The following is a 17,125-nucleotide window of genomic DNA, read 5'->3' as shown; positions in this document are numbered from 1 at the left end:
TGTCCCGCTACTGCTTCCTTAATAATTAACTCCAGAGTTTTACCAATGACAGATGTTAGGCTATAGTTTCCTGCTTTTTGTCTTCCTCCTTTTTTAAATAGGGGCGTTATATTTGCAGTTTTCCAATCCGCTGGGACCGCCCCAGAATCCAAAGAATTTTGGTAGATTACAACCAATGCATCCACCATCTCTGCAGCCACTTCTTTTAAGACCCTAGGATGGAAGCCATCAGGTCCAGGGGACTTGTCTGCCTTTAGTCCTGTTATTTAACCAAGTACTACTTCATTAGTCACAGTGGTTGTATTAAGTTCCTCCCTCCCTATAGTCTCTTGATTATCCACTATTGGGATGTTTTTAGTGTCTTCTACAGTGAAGACTGATACAAAATATTTGTTCAACGTCTCTGCCATTTTCCTATTCTCCAGTATTAATTCCCCAGTCTCATCCTCTAGTGGGCCAACATTTACTTTAGCCACTCTTTTCCTTTTTATGTACCTGTAGAAACTCTTACTATCTGTTTTTATATTTCATGCTCGTTTACTTTCATAATCTACCTTCCCTCTCCTTATCATTTTTTTAGTCGTTCTTTGCTGGCTTTTAAAGTTTCCCAATCCTCTGGCCTCCCACTAGTCTTGGCCACATTGTCTGCCCTTGTTTTCAATTTGATACCGTCCCTTATTTCCTTAGTTAGCCACGGATTGTTATCCCTTCTCACAGTCATTCTCATTGGGATATATTTTTGTTGCGAGTTATGAAATATCTCCTTAAATGTCTGCCACTGCTCATCAACCGTCCCATACTTTAATCTATTTTCCCAGTCCACTTTAGCCAACTCTGCCCTCATACCTTTGTAGTCTCCTTTATTTAAGGTTAGGACCCTGGTTTGAGAACCAAATTTCTCACCCTCCAACTGAATTTGAAATTCAACCATGTAATGGTCACTCATTCCTAGAGGATCCTTACTTACGAGATCATTTATTAATCCTGCCTCATTACACAGTACCAGATCTAAGATAGCCTGCTCCCTGGTTGGTTCTGCAACGCACTGTTCAAGGAAACTATCCCGGATACACTCTCTGAACTCTTCCTCAAGGCTACCCTGGCCAATTTGCTTTGTCCAATCAATATGAAGGTTAAAATGATTATTGCTGTTCTTTTATTACAAGCTTCCATTATTTCTTGATTTATACTCTGTCCAACAGTGTAGCTTCTGTTAGGGGGTCTATGCACTATGCGACTTTTTCCCTTTATTATTCCTTATCTCCAACCAAACTGATTCAACATCCTGATCCTCTGAGCCAATATCATTTCTCATTAATGCACTGATCTCATCCTTTATTAACAGTGCTACCCCACCTCCTTTTTCTTTCACTCTTTAGTGCCATTATTTTCTTCATTACTGTTATTTTATTTGCGTTAATTTTATTGAGTCCCTGTCCCCGATTCAATATTAGTTTCCTTGGGATTTCCGGCATGCTATCTTCTACTGTAAACACTGATGTAAAGTAAGTATTCAACATGTCTGCCATTTCCTTACTATTGACGAGATCAGCGCTTTCAGTTTTTAAGGAGCCAACATTGATCCTGGCTACCTCTTTTTCCTGATATTGTAAAATTCTTTATTGATTTTGATATCCTTGCAACTTACTTTTCATACTCCTGTTTCCTTGCAGGTAATAAACATGTATGGAGAACTGATTGTGGATGCAGTACCCGATAAGGTGGGTGTATGGATCATAATACTAAAGGCTAAAAGGCTGATCTTTGGTGGAAGGTGCATTATTATAGTTTTGATGGCATGCCTCGCTCTTTCATTAATAGAACATCATGGTTGTTCATATCTTTCATTATAAGAAACTAAGGTGGTGAGAATGAGTCACCCGCCTTGTGCACCTCCAACAATGCCCTAGGAGTAGGTTGCCTTGCCGATTGATTTGGAATGAAGAGAGAAAGCAATACCTTTATTAAAAAAAAAACACAAAGGGGCACTTCCCCCATTGCCTGGTTAAAGCAATGAGTCGCTAATCTGTACATAGCAGGACGGGTCTACAATCTGTTCCGAGTTAGCTGATCTCACCTCAGTACCCCTGGTTTATCCCCCTGATTGCTATCCAGCAATCCCTGCTGGAGTTGCATGTGTGTGGACTTGCCTGTGAGGACATGATCGGGCTCAGCTGTAGACGAGTAGCCAGCCAGCGTTCACTCGTGAGGTATGGTCACTTAGGTGAGGCGCGAAAGGGTGGTTAGCATCTGTATTGAACTGTACCTTGACATCTATCAATGCTTTCAGGAGAGATAGGGGAAACAAATCTGGCAAAAAGAGGTCATTGTATTATACTATTAGTAAACTCTAGATGGTGGGAGAAGCAATAAAGCCCCATGACCAACAGGTTTCCGTTTAATTAATTTTGCTTATTCCCCTTTATAGGTTCACTTCTTCAATAGCTTCTTTTACAAACAGCTTCAAACTAAAGGATACAACGGAGTGAAGAGGTGGACAAAAAAGGTGGGTCATGAGGGGCATGGGTTGTGGCAGCAAGCAGCGTCTTTGCACGTTTGGGTTTCAGTATAATCAGCTGTTGTGGAAGCTGTCGATGACTGGTGAATCCTGTGATACATCCAAACTGAACATTTATTTTCAAATTTCAATGTTGTCCACTGTGCACCTCTGCATAAAGGTTTTGCCTTCCACTTGTGTGACTGACCCAATGTCATTTGGAATTTTACTTGACCAGTCCCTATAGAATCGTGTCTTTAAATGAAGCTCGAAAGCATCCAGTCTCGGCAATAACGTAACAGAGGCATTTGGACATTGGTGATTGTCCTGACCCAAGTCAACCCTTTGTACTAAAACTGATGACCACTGAGATGGTTTCAAAAAATACAGATTTTCATGTTTGTTGTTGCATAGTTGATCTGAACTGTTCTCCAGTTTAATTACTATAAAGAGGATTTTGCTGTTTTGAGTTTTAGATCCTTCTCGGTATGGGCAATTAAAAGATGAACCTTGAGCGTAACTCAGCACAATGTTAAGACTTGTATATTGTAACAATTAACCTGACGGGCATGTGAAAACTTTAACTAATTTAATATACAGATTTTTAAACCATCTAATCTTGGGTTTTTTCTTCATTGCAGACTTGATTTGTTACAGTATATACACAGAATAGGTTCTCTCGCTCTCACTCTTCTATGCTCCGGTGGGGTGTGTTGTGGTGGTTAACATTACAAAAATTCGGCATGAATGAATCGGGAGTTTCAAGTTTTATTGTGGTTGCTACCTCGTGAATGGCAATTCTATCAACAATGTGGACCAAAATGGCATTAAAAGTGCCTCCTTTAGTGATTCAGTGGATCAACATACTAAAGCAGAGTACATCAGAATGGACAAGACGTGCTAAAAATGCATGCCATTCTCTCCTAAGAATGCCATTAAATTCAGGCTATCCCGAGCTCCTAATTCTACACACACAAACCTCACATTCCCAGTTCATGATTTTAAAAGAAACCTTGGATGTTGACTTTTTTTTCTTCCATCCCCAAAGACAGCTGTAAAACCCCCAGTACCAGTTTTGTTACGTTTCTCTGCATTGCCTCTGCCTTCTCTTAAGTTTGCTTCCAAGCCTCTTAATCTGTGGTGCTTGAGCTGCAGGTTCATGTTTTCTTTAAGTGATCTGACTGCCTAACTGAAGATATTTTTCTTCTCTTTCTGTTCAGGTGGATTTATTCAGTAAAGCCCTGTTACTAATCCCTATTCATTTGGAAATCCATTGGTCATTGCTAACAGTTGATCTTCCAAATAGGAAAATTTGCCTCTACGATTCTCAAGGCATCCATTTTAATTCGTGTGTTCAGGTAAGGCAAACATTCGCGTCATTTCTGATCACTTTTTTAAAAATCCCTTTTTCTTTTTGTCGTATTTTCCTGAAGGCAGTGACATGCTGTAATCTGATTCCATGAGTGCTGATAGGATCCCTCCTGAGTGGCAATGTTTCATGTATAAGGCCACACACTGAGTATTGGTGATCATTTAACCACAGAGCCTGATGCTCTCCTCACATGCACATTTCATGTTGCTGGATATCAACCATGAGGAGGAACCGTGCCTGTTTTTTTTTTTCTCTTTTTCTCCCCATTTCTACCTAGGAATGGCGAGGCCAGTTGTAGCAGTCCCACTGTGATCAGTTAATTCAGTACAGGCCAGGGATCAAACTTTTTTTCTTGCACAACATATTATTTCTCAGAGTAGCCAATCTCCAGAAATTTCTTCGTCTAGGTTGAAAACTGGTCAAGCGGAGTTTTGACTGATGGTAAAGGTTTTTTCAGCTATTTGGCTGCAGAAGGTAGACATCCATGTCATTTGCATATGTGCTTTTCATATTTACGTCTGGGATGTATTTTGTTCCTTCAGTATTTTAAAATATATCTGTATTGAGTTCAGGAATGTTATCAGAAACCACTATATAAGGTCAAATAAACTTTGTACCCTTGTAGTAAGACACCATATAAAAGCCACTAACCGGAAGATGATTTAATGCTCCACCAAAGAGACAGAAACAAAATCTGTGTTTGTTGTGCTTCCTGCACCTACACCTCCACTTAGCTAAAGTGAACTGGGAAAATAGACTAAAGTGTGGGACGGTTGATGAGCAGTGGCAGACATTTAAAGAGATATTTCATAAGTCGCAACAAAAATATATCCCAAAGAGAAGGAAAGACTAAGAGAAGGGATAACCATCCGTGGCTAACCAAGGAAATAAGGGATGGAAACAAGGGCATACAATGTGGCCAAGACTAGTGGGAGGCCAGAGGATTGGGAAATTTTTAAAAGCCAACAGAGAACGACTAAAAAAAAAATGATAGAGCGGGAAGATAGATTATGAAAGTAAACTAGCACGAAATATAAAAACAGTATAAGTTTCTACAGGTACTTAAAAAGGGAAAGAGTGGCTAAAATAAACGTTGGTCCCCTGGAGGATGAGATGGGGGAATTAATACTGGAGAACAGGGAAATGGCAGAGATGTTGAACAAATATTTTATAACGGTTTTCACGGTACAAGACATTAAAAACATCCCAGTAGTGGATAATCAAGGGGCTATAGGGAGGAAGGAACTTAATACAATCACTATGACTAATGAAGTAGTACTTGGCTCAATAACGGGACTAAAGGCGGACATCCCCTGGACCTGATGGCTTCCATCCTAGGGTCTTAAAAGAAGGGGCTGCAGAGATAGTGGATGCATTGGTTGAAATCTACCAAAATTCCCTGGATTCTGGGATGGTCCCAGCGAATTGGAAAACTGCAAATGTAATGCCCCTATTTAAAAAAAGGAGGAAGACAAAAAGCAGGAAACTATAGACTGGTTAGCCTAACATCTGTCGTTGGGAAAATGCTGGGGTCCATTATTAAGGAAGCAGTAGCAGGACATTTGGAAAAGCATGATTCAGTCAAGCATGGTTTTATGAAAGGGAAATCATGTTCGACAAATTTGCTGGAGTTCTTTGAGGATGTAACAAGCAGGGTGGATGTGGTGTTTTTGGATTTCCAGAAGGCATTCGATAAAGTGCCACAAGTTACTGCACAAGATAAAAGCTCATGGAGTTAGGGGTAATATATTAGCTGGATAGAGGATTGGCTCACTAACAGAAAACATAGAGTCAGGATAAATGGGTCATTTTCCAGCTGGCAAACAGTAACTAGTGGGCTGCCGCAGGGATCAGTGCTGGGGCCTCAACTATTTACAATCTATATTAATGAATTGGATGAAGGGTCCGAGTGTAATGTAACCAAGTTTGCTGATGATACAAAGATGGGTGGGAAAGCAAATTGTGAGGAGGACACAAAAAATCTGCAAAGGGATATAGACAGGCTAAGTGAGTGGGCAAAAATTTGGCAGATGGAGTATAATGTGGGAAAATGTGAGGTTATCCACTTTGGCAGAAATAATAGAAAAGCAAATTATAATTTAAATGGAGAAAAATTGCAAAGTGCTGCAGTGCAGACAGACCTGGGGGTCCTTGTCCATGGAACACAAAAAGTGAGTATGCAGGTACAGCAAGTAACCAGGAAGGCAAATGGAATGTTGGCCTTTATTGCAAGGACGATAGAGTATAAAAGAAGAGAAGTCCTGCTATAACTGTACAGGATATTGGTAAGGCCACACCTGGAGTACTGCGTACAGTTCTGGTCTCTGTATTTAAGGAGGGATATACTTGCATTGGAGGCTGTTCAGAGAAGGTTCACTGGGTTGATTCCGGAGATGAGGGGATTGGCTTATGAAGGAAGGATCTATACACATTGGAATTCAGAAGAATGAGGGGTGACCTTATTGAAACATACAAGATAATGAGGGGGCTCGACAAGGTGGATGCAGAGAGGATATTTCCACTCCTAGGGGAAACTAAAACTAGGAGATACAGTCTCAGAATAAGGGGCCATCCATTGAAAACTGAGATGAGGAGAAATTTCTTCTGAGGGTTGTAAATCTATGGAATTCTCTGCCCCAGAGAGCTGTGGAGGCTGGGTCATTGAATATATTTAAGGCAGAGACAAACAGATTTTTGAGTGATAAGGGAGTAAAGGGTTATGGAGAGTGGGAAGGGAAGTGGAGCTGAATCCATGATCAGATCAGCCATGATCTTACTGAATGGCGGAGCAGGCTCGAGGAACCAAATGGTGTAGTCCTGCTCCTATTTCTTATGTTCACAGGAGTGTTCCTGTGAACATAAGAAATGTTTAATGTCTGAATCCGTTTGCTGGTCAATCAATGTTATTGATGCATCACTAAATATGCTGGTTATAATCTAATAAACTAGTGTTAGTTCCAAGACCTGCTCTATACTGAAACAATAATTAAATGTCACTGTTATTATTTATTCAGTAAGTGAGCACATAGTTTGAAACTTTTGACTCTTCTGATTTGAGTGCTACCATGCAATGTAATGGTTAATAGACAGTGACTTTTCCCCCAGTGTCATAGCTGCCTTTGGTTTAATTTTCAGTTTCATTAATCCTTTAACCTGTAGGGGTGATCCAGTGACAAAACACAGCAGTACTTGGTGTTCTGGATCCATAAGAGTGATGGTGGATGAGGGTTCAAGTGTCAGCATTAGTGCTAGTGAGTTGGTAATCTGTCCCAAATGGAACTGAGATTGCTAGACTAGAGAAAGAGGGAGAATTTACTCGGCATTGAAACAACAACATTTTTCTAAGTTGTGTCCATCGGTGTGCAATCCAGATGGGAACACCGTACACAACTGTAATTCACCCAAGTTAACCCACTCATCTGTCTTTGAGAGAGTGCTGATTATTTAACTATATCTGAGGAAAATGAATTTTTGTGGTCAAGGTGAGGATTCTTAACTGAGGAATGTAGAATTTTACAGTGTCCCTGGTGTCACCATCCATCCTCTTGAAGTCCCACAGAGAACAGATCGAATGCAGAGCACAGCTCTTTCTGTTTCTCCTCCGCCCCCCCCCTCCCCCCACCCTCCTCAAAATGTGCCCTAACCCCAAACTCAGAAGGGCTCCTTTATATTTGTCAAACCAGCTACCCTTGTGGCATCTAAGTGAGATTGCTAATTTGTGCCCAGTTATGCAATGTGGATGCACAACGATTTAGAGTTGATTAAGACTGTCCATTCTCACTTCACTTCTTCTCTTAGGCAGTCCCTCGTATCGAGGATGACTTGCTTTCACACCAAAAAGGGATGAGTTCACAGATGTTTCAATGAAAGACGCCAATTGAAGGGGTGGAAGATGCCGGTGCGTGGATTTTTTTGCACACCAGCCACCACACGGGCTTGACAGCGAGGTCTGGGTCCAGTGGCAAGGATTAACCAGGACGTCTGGAGTCCAGCTCTGCTGCATGGACCTAGTGCGCACACATATTGCAGTGTGGGCTGGGCCGTGCTGCCCTGGGCCCCGAACTCTCACCTCTCCAGGGCCCCGACCATGTCCCTCTACAATCTCTCGTACTTCACTTAGCCTACATATGACTGGCAGAAAGCGGAAGTTTTCATTTCATCAGTCTAAATTAGATTCAAATGGAGCTGTCAGTAAGATCACGCAGTGGTCTTTTGTGTGCTTTTCACAAACCATCTAATATTGTATTTGTTTTTTTAAGCAACTGCTGTTTAATATTTATAAGTCTGGAGGATGCTATCTAGCAATGTAAAAGTATTGCTTTCAAACATTGTGTGTGTACTGAAGTGTGAACTGGGAGGGGTTTTAAAGCTATCTTTTAAAATGTGCACAGGAAGTTCCTTTGCATCACTTCCTGCAGTAAATCAAAAATATATTGCCATTGTGTCTGCTTTATTTATGGAATCCTGTTGGGACAGGAGAATCTAGGCCACTTATTTATGTAACATATACCCACATATCTTGCCTCAAGTAGGCATCTGGTCTTTGCTGAGCTAGTCTGGCCTGCCTTCTCCCTGTAATGTGCCTACATGTGACTGGCAGAAAGTGGAAGTTTTCATTTCATCAGTCTAAATTGGATTCAAATCAGGCATAGTTTCCTGTTTTGTTCCTTTGTAGAAATCTGAGAAAACTACAAAGTGCAACCAGGTAACGGGTATCGAGAATCAGTCAGATGATCTAGCTGAGGCTGTCTTCATTTTGAGTTTCTGGCCTTAACTAACTAAATGTTAATTAATAATTAAATGTTAACTAAATGTTCAATATTTCAATTTTATCCCATTTGGATTGTGCTGCCCACCATTCCAAAAATAAATAAAGTGTTAAGAGATCATTGGATCATAGTGAGAAAGTAGAGGAGAGGAAACAAATAAAAGGTTGAATGAGAAATGGAGGGATAAAAGATGCAGACAAAAAGGAGTGAAGAGAACAACTCGTCACATCCCATGGTTAAGGTACCCTCGAGTTAGACATTTAATCTCATAAAATGTGGAGTGAGCTGAGGGGTCTCGATCCCTGCGTAAGAATCCTGGGTACACCCAATATGCGTGAAACAAAATGCAATTAATGTCCAAGTCTAAAAACATTCCAGCTTTTTGGTTGGTTATTCCCAAAACAGGAAGTGGTGTAAAGGAACTAATGGGGCTCTGAAGAAGACGGGCCAAATATCGAGCACCGTGTGTCCAAAAGAATCAGGTGAGCAGCAGGATTTTTTTTGATGCTAACGATGGGCAAGTAGGTGATAAATCCTTGGGTGCTCTGCTTCTGATAAATCACTAGTACAAGGTTATTCCAACAGAAGGTTGACTGAGTTGTGGAATCATCCCAGTGAAGTAATCCTAAACAGAGACTTTGAGGTGTTATCCTTGAGGAAACTCCTTGACCAGTAAGACAACTGTTGAGCACTGAACATTTGCTTTTGCACTGATTGTTCAATAACATCTTCAGAAGTATTATTGAAATTTTTTTTCGTGACATTATTCCACTTGAGGTGCTGTCACATCATAGGTAGGAGGTCGGCAGAAGTTATGCTCTTTCTCTCTGGTGCATCAGCCACTGAGCAAGAGCAGCCTCAGAGCATAATTGTTGTCAAGTATTTATATATTTAAATTTAAACCTTTCTGCCTCTGGAATTGCTAGCTTCCATGATGGCCTGGCCAAGATTAGCAGCTTGACATTTGAAGAATCCTGGACACAAACTGGTACCACCCTACTTTGGCATGATGTGTTGGTACATCATGGCACCACAGTGCCAGCTAGTCAGGCATGTTATAATCTAGTTACAATCTCTTGTCTTTGACATTTCAGCACAACCACAGTTACATTTAGTTTGGAACTGCTGTGGGATGCAAAAAGCAGAGTCAAGTAGGGTCAATGTAGGATTTTTTATGCCTTTTAGAATGGAAAATTGTAACTTAAAAAAATGAAGATTGTGCAACTCCGTTACCTGAGATGTTGCTGCAATTGCTGCAGTCAGATTTTTAAAAATTAATACCCAGGAATTTGGTGAAAACTTGAGCCATACAGAATTTGGTTTGGCTTTGATCTCCCTTGCAGCTAAATGGGGTAAGTTACTTGAGGACAACTGGCACCTGTGGAATCGTATCCCAGCCAGGAGTAAAACCCTTCAGGGAAGGAATTAAAATTGATAAGGTGGGGTGAGCCGAGGTTTGATTTCTCCAGTCCCACCTGGAGCACCAGTTTCAAAATGGTGCACATTTTTGCTGCTTTCTTGCCGTCCGTCTGATTTGCCCAACGTTTCTACTTCACAGAACATACTGAGGTATTTAAAGACAGAAGCTGGTGAGAGAAACCGTCCTGCATTCCTGGAAGGGTGGAAAGCTTTTGCCACGACGGTAAGGTTCAGACAGGCTGAGCTGCTTTAGAAATTTCATTGTAGTCAGTCTTCAGAAGTGTTCAACGACAGCAGGCTCCAGATTGCAACTAAAACTGCTTCAGATGCAGTCGTAAATTGTGCACGTGCTTATTTTGCTTTGTAAAAACAAAGGTTTAAATTATATAAACCAAGATTTAAAGTATTCTGCCTTTACATTGCTTTTGGGCATTGAAACATAGAAAATAGATGCAGGAGCAGGCCATTCGGCCCTTTGAGCCTGCACCACCATTCAATAAGATCATGGCTGATCATTCAACCTCAGTACCCCTTTCCTGCTTTCTCTCCATACCCCTTGATCCCTTTGGCCGTAAGGGCCATATCTAACTCCCTTTTGAATATATCTAACGAACTGGCCTCAACAACTTTCTGCGGTAGAGAATTCCACAGGTTAACCACTTTCTGATTGAAGAAGTTTCTCCTCATCTCGGTCCTAAATGGCCTACCCCTTATCCTTAGACTATGACCCCTGGTTCTGGAACTACCCAGCAACGGGAACATTCTTCCTGCATCTAACCTGTCCCGTCCCGTCAGAATTTTATACGTTTCTAGGAGATCCCCTCTCATTCTTCTAAACTCCAGTGAATAAAGGCCCAGTTGATCCAGTCTCTCCTCCTATGTCAGTCCTGCCATCCCGGGAATCAATCTGGTGAACGTTCGCTGTACTCCCTCAATAGCAAGAACGTCCTTCCTCAGATTAGGAGACCAAAACTGAACACAATATTCCAGGTGAGGCCTCACCAAGGCCCTGTACAACTGCAGGCAAACTCACTCTAAGCAATTTCATAATCCCTAAACTCTTGTGTCCTGTTTCTGGAGTTTGTTTTTGAAATATTCTGAGTCTCTACAAATTAGATTGTTTAAACTTTTAATATAAAAGAGTACATTTTGCATACCCTCATTCATATGAAGGTAGACTGTAATCTACAGCTTTTTAACACGTTACTCATAACAGACTGACTTTCTCCAGTAAAATATGATACTAAAACAGACTGAGCAGATGTTTTGTCCTTGTGCTGCATTACCTGACCTCAATCAGGTTTGTAATAGAGTTGCTACAATTACCTTTATAGCCTCTGCATGAGAGACAGAAACGGTTGCTTTGTAGATCTGGCTGGGCAGTGCATATGTGTGGTTGTCTATTGAGGGCAGGGTTGACTGTGATGTCACCGCCTTTCCCCCCTGGCCAGTAGCCCAAAGAAGAAATTTGAAGGGTTATATTAAAAAAAAAGACAGAATTACTTGAAAATGTCTAATTCAGTAAACTGTGTACTGTATTTAATGCTTGTGTTCCTCTTTTTGTCCTATCTACCCCCCTCCCATAGTGCATTCCTCAACAGAAAAATGATAGTGACTGTGGTGTGTTTGTTCTTCAGGTAGGGTGACTCCCCATCTTTACTGCTTTTAATTGTGTAATTGAAATGAGTAGTTGTGAAGCATAGTGACTAATAACATGTTCAAATCACCTGTAACGGCTGAAGGTGGTCCCTAGCCAGCAGTGATGGATACCTGTGCATGTGAAGCAGACTGGGTACATACCAGAAATAAAGCCACAGTATCATGGCAGGACGAATTTACCTTGTCTCGCTGCTTTTCAGTGCGTATGTAGTAGATTTTACTGTAATTTTTGAATATGTTTGAGGTTCCGTAGGGCTGCTAGTCCAAGTGGAACTGTACCCCAGCAATGGTTACCGCCTTCACAGGAAGAGAGTAGAAATAAAGCCTTTCACTTGCATGTTGTCATATCAGATTTCTCAAACATCTCAAAACACTTCACTAACAATGTCTCACTTTGAAGTGACTTTGCTGGGAGAAAATCAAAAATAAACAAATTGCAGGCTGATCTAATCCTGTATTAATTCTGTAGATTTTGTAGTGCAAGGAAATGTTTTAATGCTGTTTTGGGGTCAAAACAAATACCTGTCAAAATAAGAAAAAAAACTGCAAATGTTTGAAATCAGAAAATGCTGAAAATATCAACATCTGAAAAGACAGGTTAATGTTTGTCAAGATTTGAAGCATTAAACTATCTTTTCTCTTTTCAGACTGGCCTCTCTCTCTCTTTATTACAATCAAAATAAGATACTTGGTTAAACCAGTATTTCTCCTCACAAACATACAACAGGAAAATGAGTGCCAGAAGATCTGGACTCTCTGAAACTGCCATTTTTAACATTTTGAACACATACTGTGATGCTGAAGGATCACCATTAGCTTGTGGTGGTTATACTACTGAAATAGCTGGAAATCCTACTAAAATATGCATTTCAATAAACCCATAAATTTAACCTGTTCCATCTGCTTTTAAGTTTAATATTTTTGTGTAAATACACTTACCTGTTTCCTTCCAGTATCTCAATTTGCTCTGAAATTTTGGCCCAGATTAGTAGCATTTGGTTTCTGGCTGATTTATTTTCTTAAAGAATAGAGAGCCAGAACTTTAAAGTTTGATCTAGTCACATCGCTGAAGTGACCGTATACTTAATACGTCCAAGCCATTGTTGAGCATTCCAAAGTTTCCTGAGTCAACTAAAGTGATCCAGGGGCTGAAATAAGTGACCTCAATAATGGTCCACAGATTAGGGATTCCTTGATTAATACCGTCCTTGATTTTACTTTCATTTTCAACCTTCTGTGGTAAATTTGACAAATGCTGATTATGTTAACAATAGCAGATTACTGACAGAGTCAGGTTGTGTTGCAGTATCAGTTTGGATGCATCTCCATTTAAAAAAATGTGTTCATGGGATGTGGGCGTCGCTGGCAAGACCTGCATTTATTGCCCATCCCTAATTGCCCTTGAGAAGGTGATGATGAGACAACCGAGTGGCTCGCTAGTCCATTTCAGAGGGCAGTTAAGATCAACCACATTGCTGTGGGTCTGGAATCACATTTGGCCAGACCAGGTAAGGACAGCAAACTTCCTTCCCTGAAGGACATTAGTGAACCAGATGGGTTTTTAACGACAATCTGGTAGTTTCATGGACACCATTACTGATACTAGCTTTTTAATCCCAGATTTATTTAATTAACTGAATTTAGATTCCCCAGCTGCCGTGATGGGATTTGAACTTCGCCAGATTATTAGTCTAAGCCTCTGGATTACTAGTCCAGTGATATAACCACCATGCTACCATTCCCTTAATACCAAAGAAAATTGCTGTTCGGATTACACTCGCTTTCCTAAATCCACTAGTCAGAGATTGTTATTGGAACTTTTAACTTGAAGAAAATAATCCTAAAGAAAGACTTAAGTGCAAAATTGTCGTGGCTTGCCTGGAGTACCTAAGCAAGTGGGCAGGTGCAGACAAGAGAAGTGCGAAAAGGTTCCCCATAATGAACTGAAAGGATTGTTGAAGTTTAAAATGTGAAAATACTAGCCGACCCCTGTCATTTATGTAGATGTACTGAGCCCAAGTAGAACGTGTCAGCCTGGCTCAGTTGATGGCAGTGAGTCAGTCAGTGGATGATGGATTCAAGGCCCACTCCAGCGCAGTACTGAGTGTGTGTGCTGCTCTGTCAATCGTGCCATCAATGCCTGTCCTGCTGGTGTATGTTAAAAGCTGCTATAGCAGGGAGTTACTCCCAATGTTCTGGATAAAATTTCCCATCTCCGCCAAAAAATAGTTCATTCATTTTATTGCTGTTTCTGCAGTCTTGGTGTGTACAAAATGGATGCCACATTAGCCTACTGTATTAATTATACAGGTGTTTCTGAGAAGTGTGCTATAGAGTGCTATATAAATACTTCCCTCCCCCCTCCCCTTCTGTCTTGGTTTCTCTGTTGAATTAGCATAAGTGTGGCTTAATGGTGTGTTTTCCCAATTCCTGCCAACACTTCTACTTGCTAATTATTTAAAGAATTTGAAACCTTCTCAGTGTGCTGACCCTGTATTTCCATTGCCTCTTTTAGTACTGCAAGTGCCTGGCTCTAGGAAGACCCTTTCAGTTTTCTCAGAAAGACATGCCTGAAGTAAGAAAACTGATCTACAGAGAACTGTGTGAGTGCAAGCTCATGGAGTGAGCTGGCAGGAAGGAGCTGATTGAAACTCCTCACAGGAAATTGCATTCCAGGAGATCGGTGTGGCCAGTATTGTTACATGTCGTCTGGAAGGAGAAGAGAAAGAAGGCAGGGAGGGAGGAAGTTGGCAGTGTTTACCTCCTTTCCAGGTGCATGCATGGCCTGAGCACCTTCAGACTTAAAAGCACAACTTTGCTCGATTGGCCTGTTGCTGATGAATTGCATGTAGCAGTAGACTATAAAGTTAGACTTCCTTATTGTCTGCATATTTTGAGAACCTCTAAGTAAAGGAAGTAGTAAAATTTACATTAACTTAGGAGGGGGAAAACTGAAGTCTTAGTGTAGAAATCGTTCCAGGTATTATTAAGTGAGAGCCCCCTCTTCATATCCACGGGGGAGATTTTCACTTTTTCCACAGATGTTTAATGACCATTTAGGTCATTGTGTTGAGCTGCAGCATGATTGAAAGTGAAAATAGTTTCATTTAAAACACACAGTAACTCTTGGGGTCAGTACTGTGAATGTCAGAGGCTATGGTGACACTGGACATTAGTACAATAAATCTTACATGTTTAGCCCAAGGCATATTTCCCATCTAATTTTTCACACACACATACCTGTATAATGGGCTCCTCTGTGTTGCTTCCCCATTTCATTAAACAATGGAATGGATTTGCTGGAGTGACATAATTATAACATGTTCTCAGAGTTGGCATATGTGTTTGCCTGGCTCAATAGTGATGGAAAGCCTTTTTCCTTTCTGCTTAAACAAAAATATTATTTTGTTTTGTGGTATTTTACATTGCTGCTAATTTTGGAAGTTTTACTCTGAAAGATGAAGAACTAATCGGGCTCAGTGTCATTCATTTTAAACAGAGTATCTGAGGCATATCTCGGTATTGCAAACTTGGGGTCTGCAAAATTAGCCTTTATTTTTTAATTCATTGTTTGAATGTGGGCATTGCTGGCAAGGTTAGCATTTATTGCCCATTCCTAATTGCCCTGAGATGGTAATGGTGGGCATTCTTGAACTGCTAGCGATTTGAGTCAACCATGTTGATACGGGACTGCAATCACGTATAGGCCAAATCAGGTGAAGACACACAAGTTTTCTATTTTTTTTTTAACGACAATCCAAAACCTTCATGCTCATTTTACTGATTCCTGTACCATTTTGTTTAAACCTGCATTCAAATTCTCAAACTGCCATGGTGGGATTTGAGCACACATTCTTAGAATTACTAGTCCAGTAATGCAACCATTACACTACTGTACCCTGTATCTACTTCTATAGTTCCATTTTTCCTTTTAATATTTTTGTTTTTTTATTTTTGACACCGGTCAAATTATGTGATTTAGAACCTAGAAAGCTGGTATCTGACGGTGTGAACTGTTTTTTTTGGTCTTTTTAAAAGAAAGATGGAAACTACTAAGTGGAGAAATTCTTGAAAATGAATTAAGCCAGTGTGTGAGGGTGAGAATTATTCTAGATAATGCTCAGCAAAATATAGTGCAAAGTGTAGACTGCTACCCTTGTATTGTGTTCTGCAACGATATTGCAAATAGATTTCAGATTTTCAGAAATTGATGAGTATTTGATTTTTTTTTTCTCCCATAGTTAAATCATTTCAAAATTTTGTCCCTTAACTTTACAGTCTGCACTCGGTAACTCTAGAAGTCAATATATATATACATGCTTTCATATTCCAATACTTTGGTAAAGAAATAATGTATTTCACTGGGCAGGCGATTTTCCCAATTATTTAAAATCAAACCTGTAAGTGGAAAATGATTAAAACTTCCTTCTATAATAGTTAAATGCCTCTGGTGCATCCCAAATATTTCAGTCAGAAATTGATCTTTTCCTCAATTTTTAATTCTGGAAAATTGCGTAAGGAAGTTATGATTCTGGGAATAAACTGCCTAATTTTGGTACTTGGTTGCACAATCCTGGAAGGAGCTTTTAAATCTAAATTTCCAGGTCCTCATAGACGCCATGGTCAGTTGAGGTGGTGATTTAGTTGTACTGAACCTGCGTTCATGGAGTTTAGCAACGGCAATGCATCATATGGTCAATACTACTTTAGGAGGGCGCAACGATGCAATTAAATATTTATAAGAGCTGCTTCGTACTGAGCTAAAACTATTCTCGGTACATTATCCATTGTATCCAGAACCCCACCAAGTCTTTTACAGGTTAGGAGATGAAAGATATGTTACGTTATAAACATTAGTGCAATAATAGAAGTTGTGAGTAAAGTAGGAGAGATTTTTTTTTACTCACGCAAGGAGAACTGTTGTAATTAGATCTATGTTGTTATGGAGATTGGACAATAAAATATTTGAGGAGTGTCTAACCCTTTCTTTGTTGCTGTCTTCTCATTGCCCCTCCCTAAATCTATCTTTTCTTCCTTAGTGTGTGGTGTGACCTTCCTCCTTTTCGCATACTTTTATGTTTACTATCTGGAGTTTTTGGTTAGTTGTGCTGTGTTTAACTGAGAATGATGTATCTCGGTACAATGTGTATTTGAATATAAAACATTGTTTGACACACTGTCTGTGCGTGTTTACAAATTCTATTGCATCAGTGAATCCAAATCTTCCAATCCACCTTAAACTCAATTTTAGACACTATGCCTTGAAGTATTTGTATGATGCTGTTATCTGCATGATCAGATTGAGTTACCCTGAAATCTGAACTATTAACATTATAAATATAAAAATGCTGTAAATTTTTTGATATTTGTATGTATATTAATTTCAGCCTTTCAAATGGTTACCTCCTA

The 17,125-nt window shown here is 40.1% G+C and overlaps 1 protein-coding gene across 5 annotated transcripts in view; it reads left to right on the top strand.

The window, feature by feature from the left end:
- Positions 1–16,696, top strand: part of LOC139266068 (sentrin-specific protease 5-like) — a 44,588-nt gene extending 27,892 nt beyond the window's left edge. For 3 of the 5 annotated variants that reach the window (XM_070883914.1, XM_070883911.1, XM_070883912.1), the window contains 6 exons: positions 1,674–1,721; positions 2,429–2,506; positions 3,718–3,855; positions 10,197–10,280; positions 11,644–11,694; positions 14,232–16,696. In XM_070883914.1, coding sequence (XP_070740015.1) covers positions 1,674–1,721; positions 2,429–2,506; positions 3,718–3,855; positions 10,197–10,280; positions 11,644–11,694; positions 14,232–14,342 — 510 coding nt within the window. In that variant the 3' untranslated portion in view covers positions 14,343–16,696. Of the gene's footprint in view, positions 1–1,673; positions 1,722–2,428; positions 2,507–3,717; positions 3,856–9,043; positions 9,121–10,196; positions 10,281–11,643; positions 11,695–14,231 lie in introns of those variants that run through there. The other 2 variants (XR_011593680.1, XM_070883913.1) reach the window with 2 other exon arrangements.
- Positions 16,697–17,125: the final 429 nt, after the last annotated feature.

This window comes from Pristiophorus japonicus, chromosome 6 (assembly GCF_044704955.1).
Source record: "Pristiophorus japonicus isolate sPriJap1 chromosome 6, sPriJap1.hap1, whole genome shotgun sequence".
Lineage (NCBI taxonomy): Eukaryota > Metazoa > Chordata > Chondrichthyes > Pristiophoridae > Pristiophorus > Pristiophorus japonicus.
The sequence above is the reverse complement of the archived record's forward strand: the minus strand, read 5'-3'. Positions and strand labels throughout refer to the sequence as shown.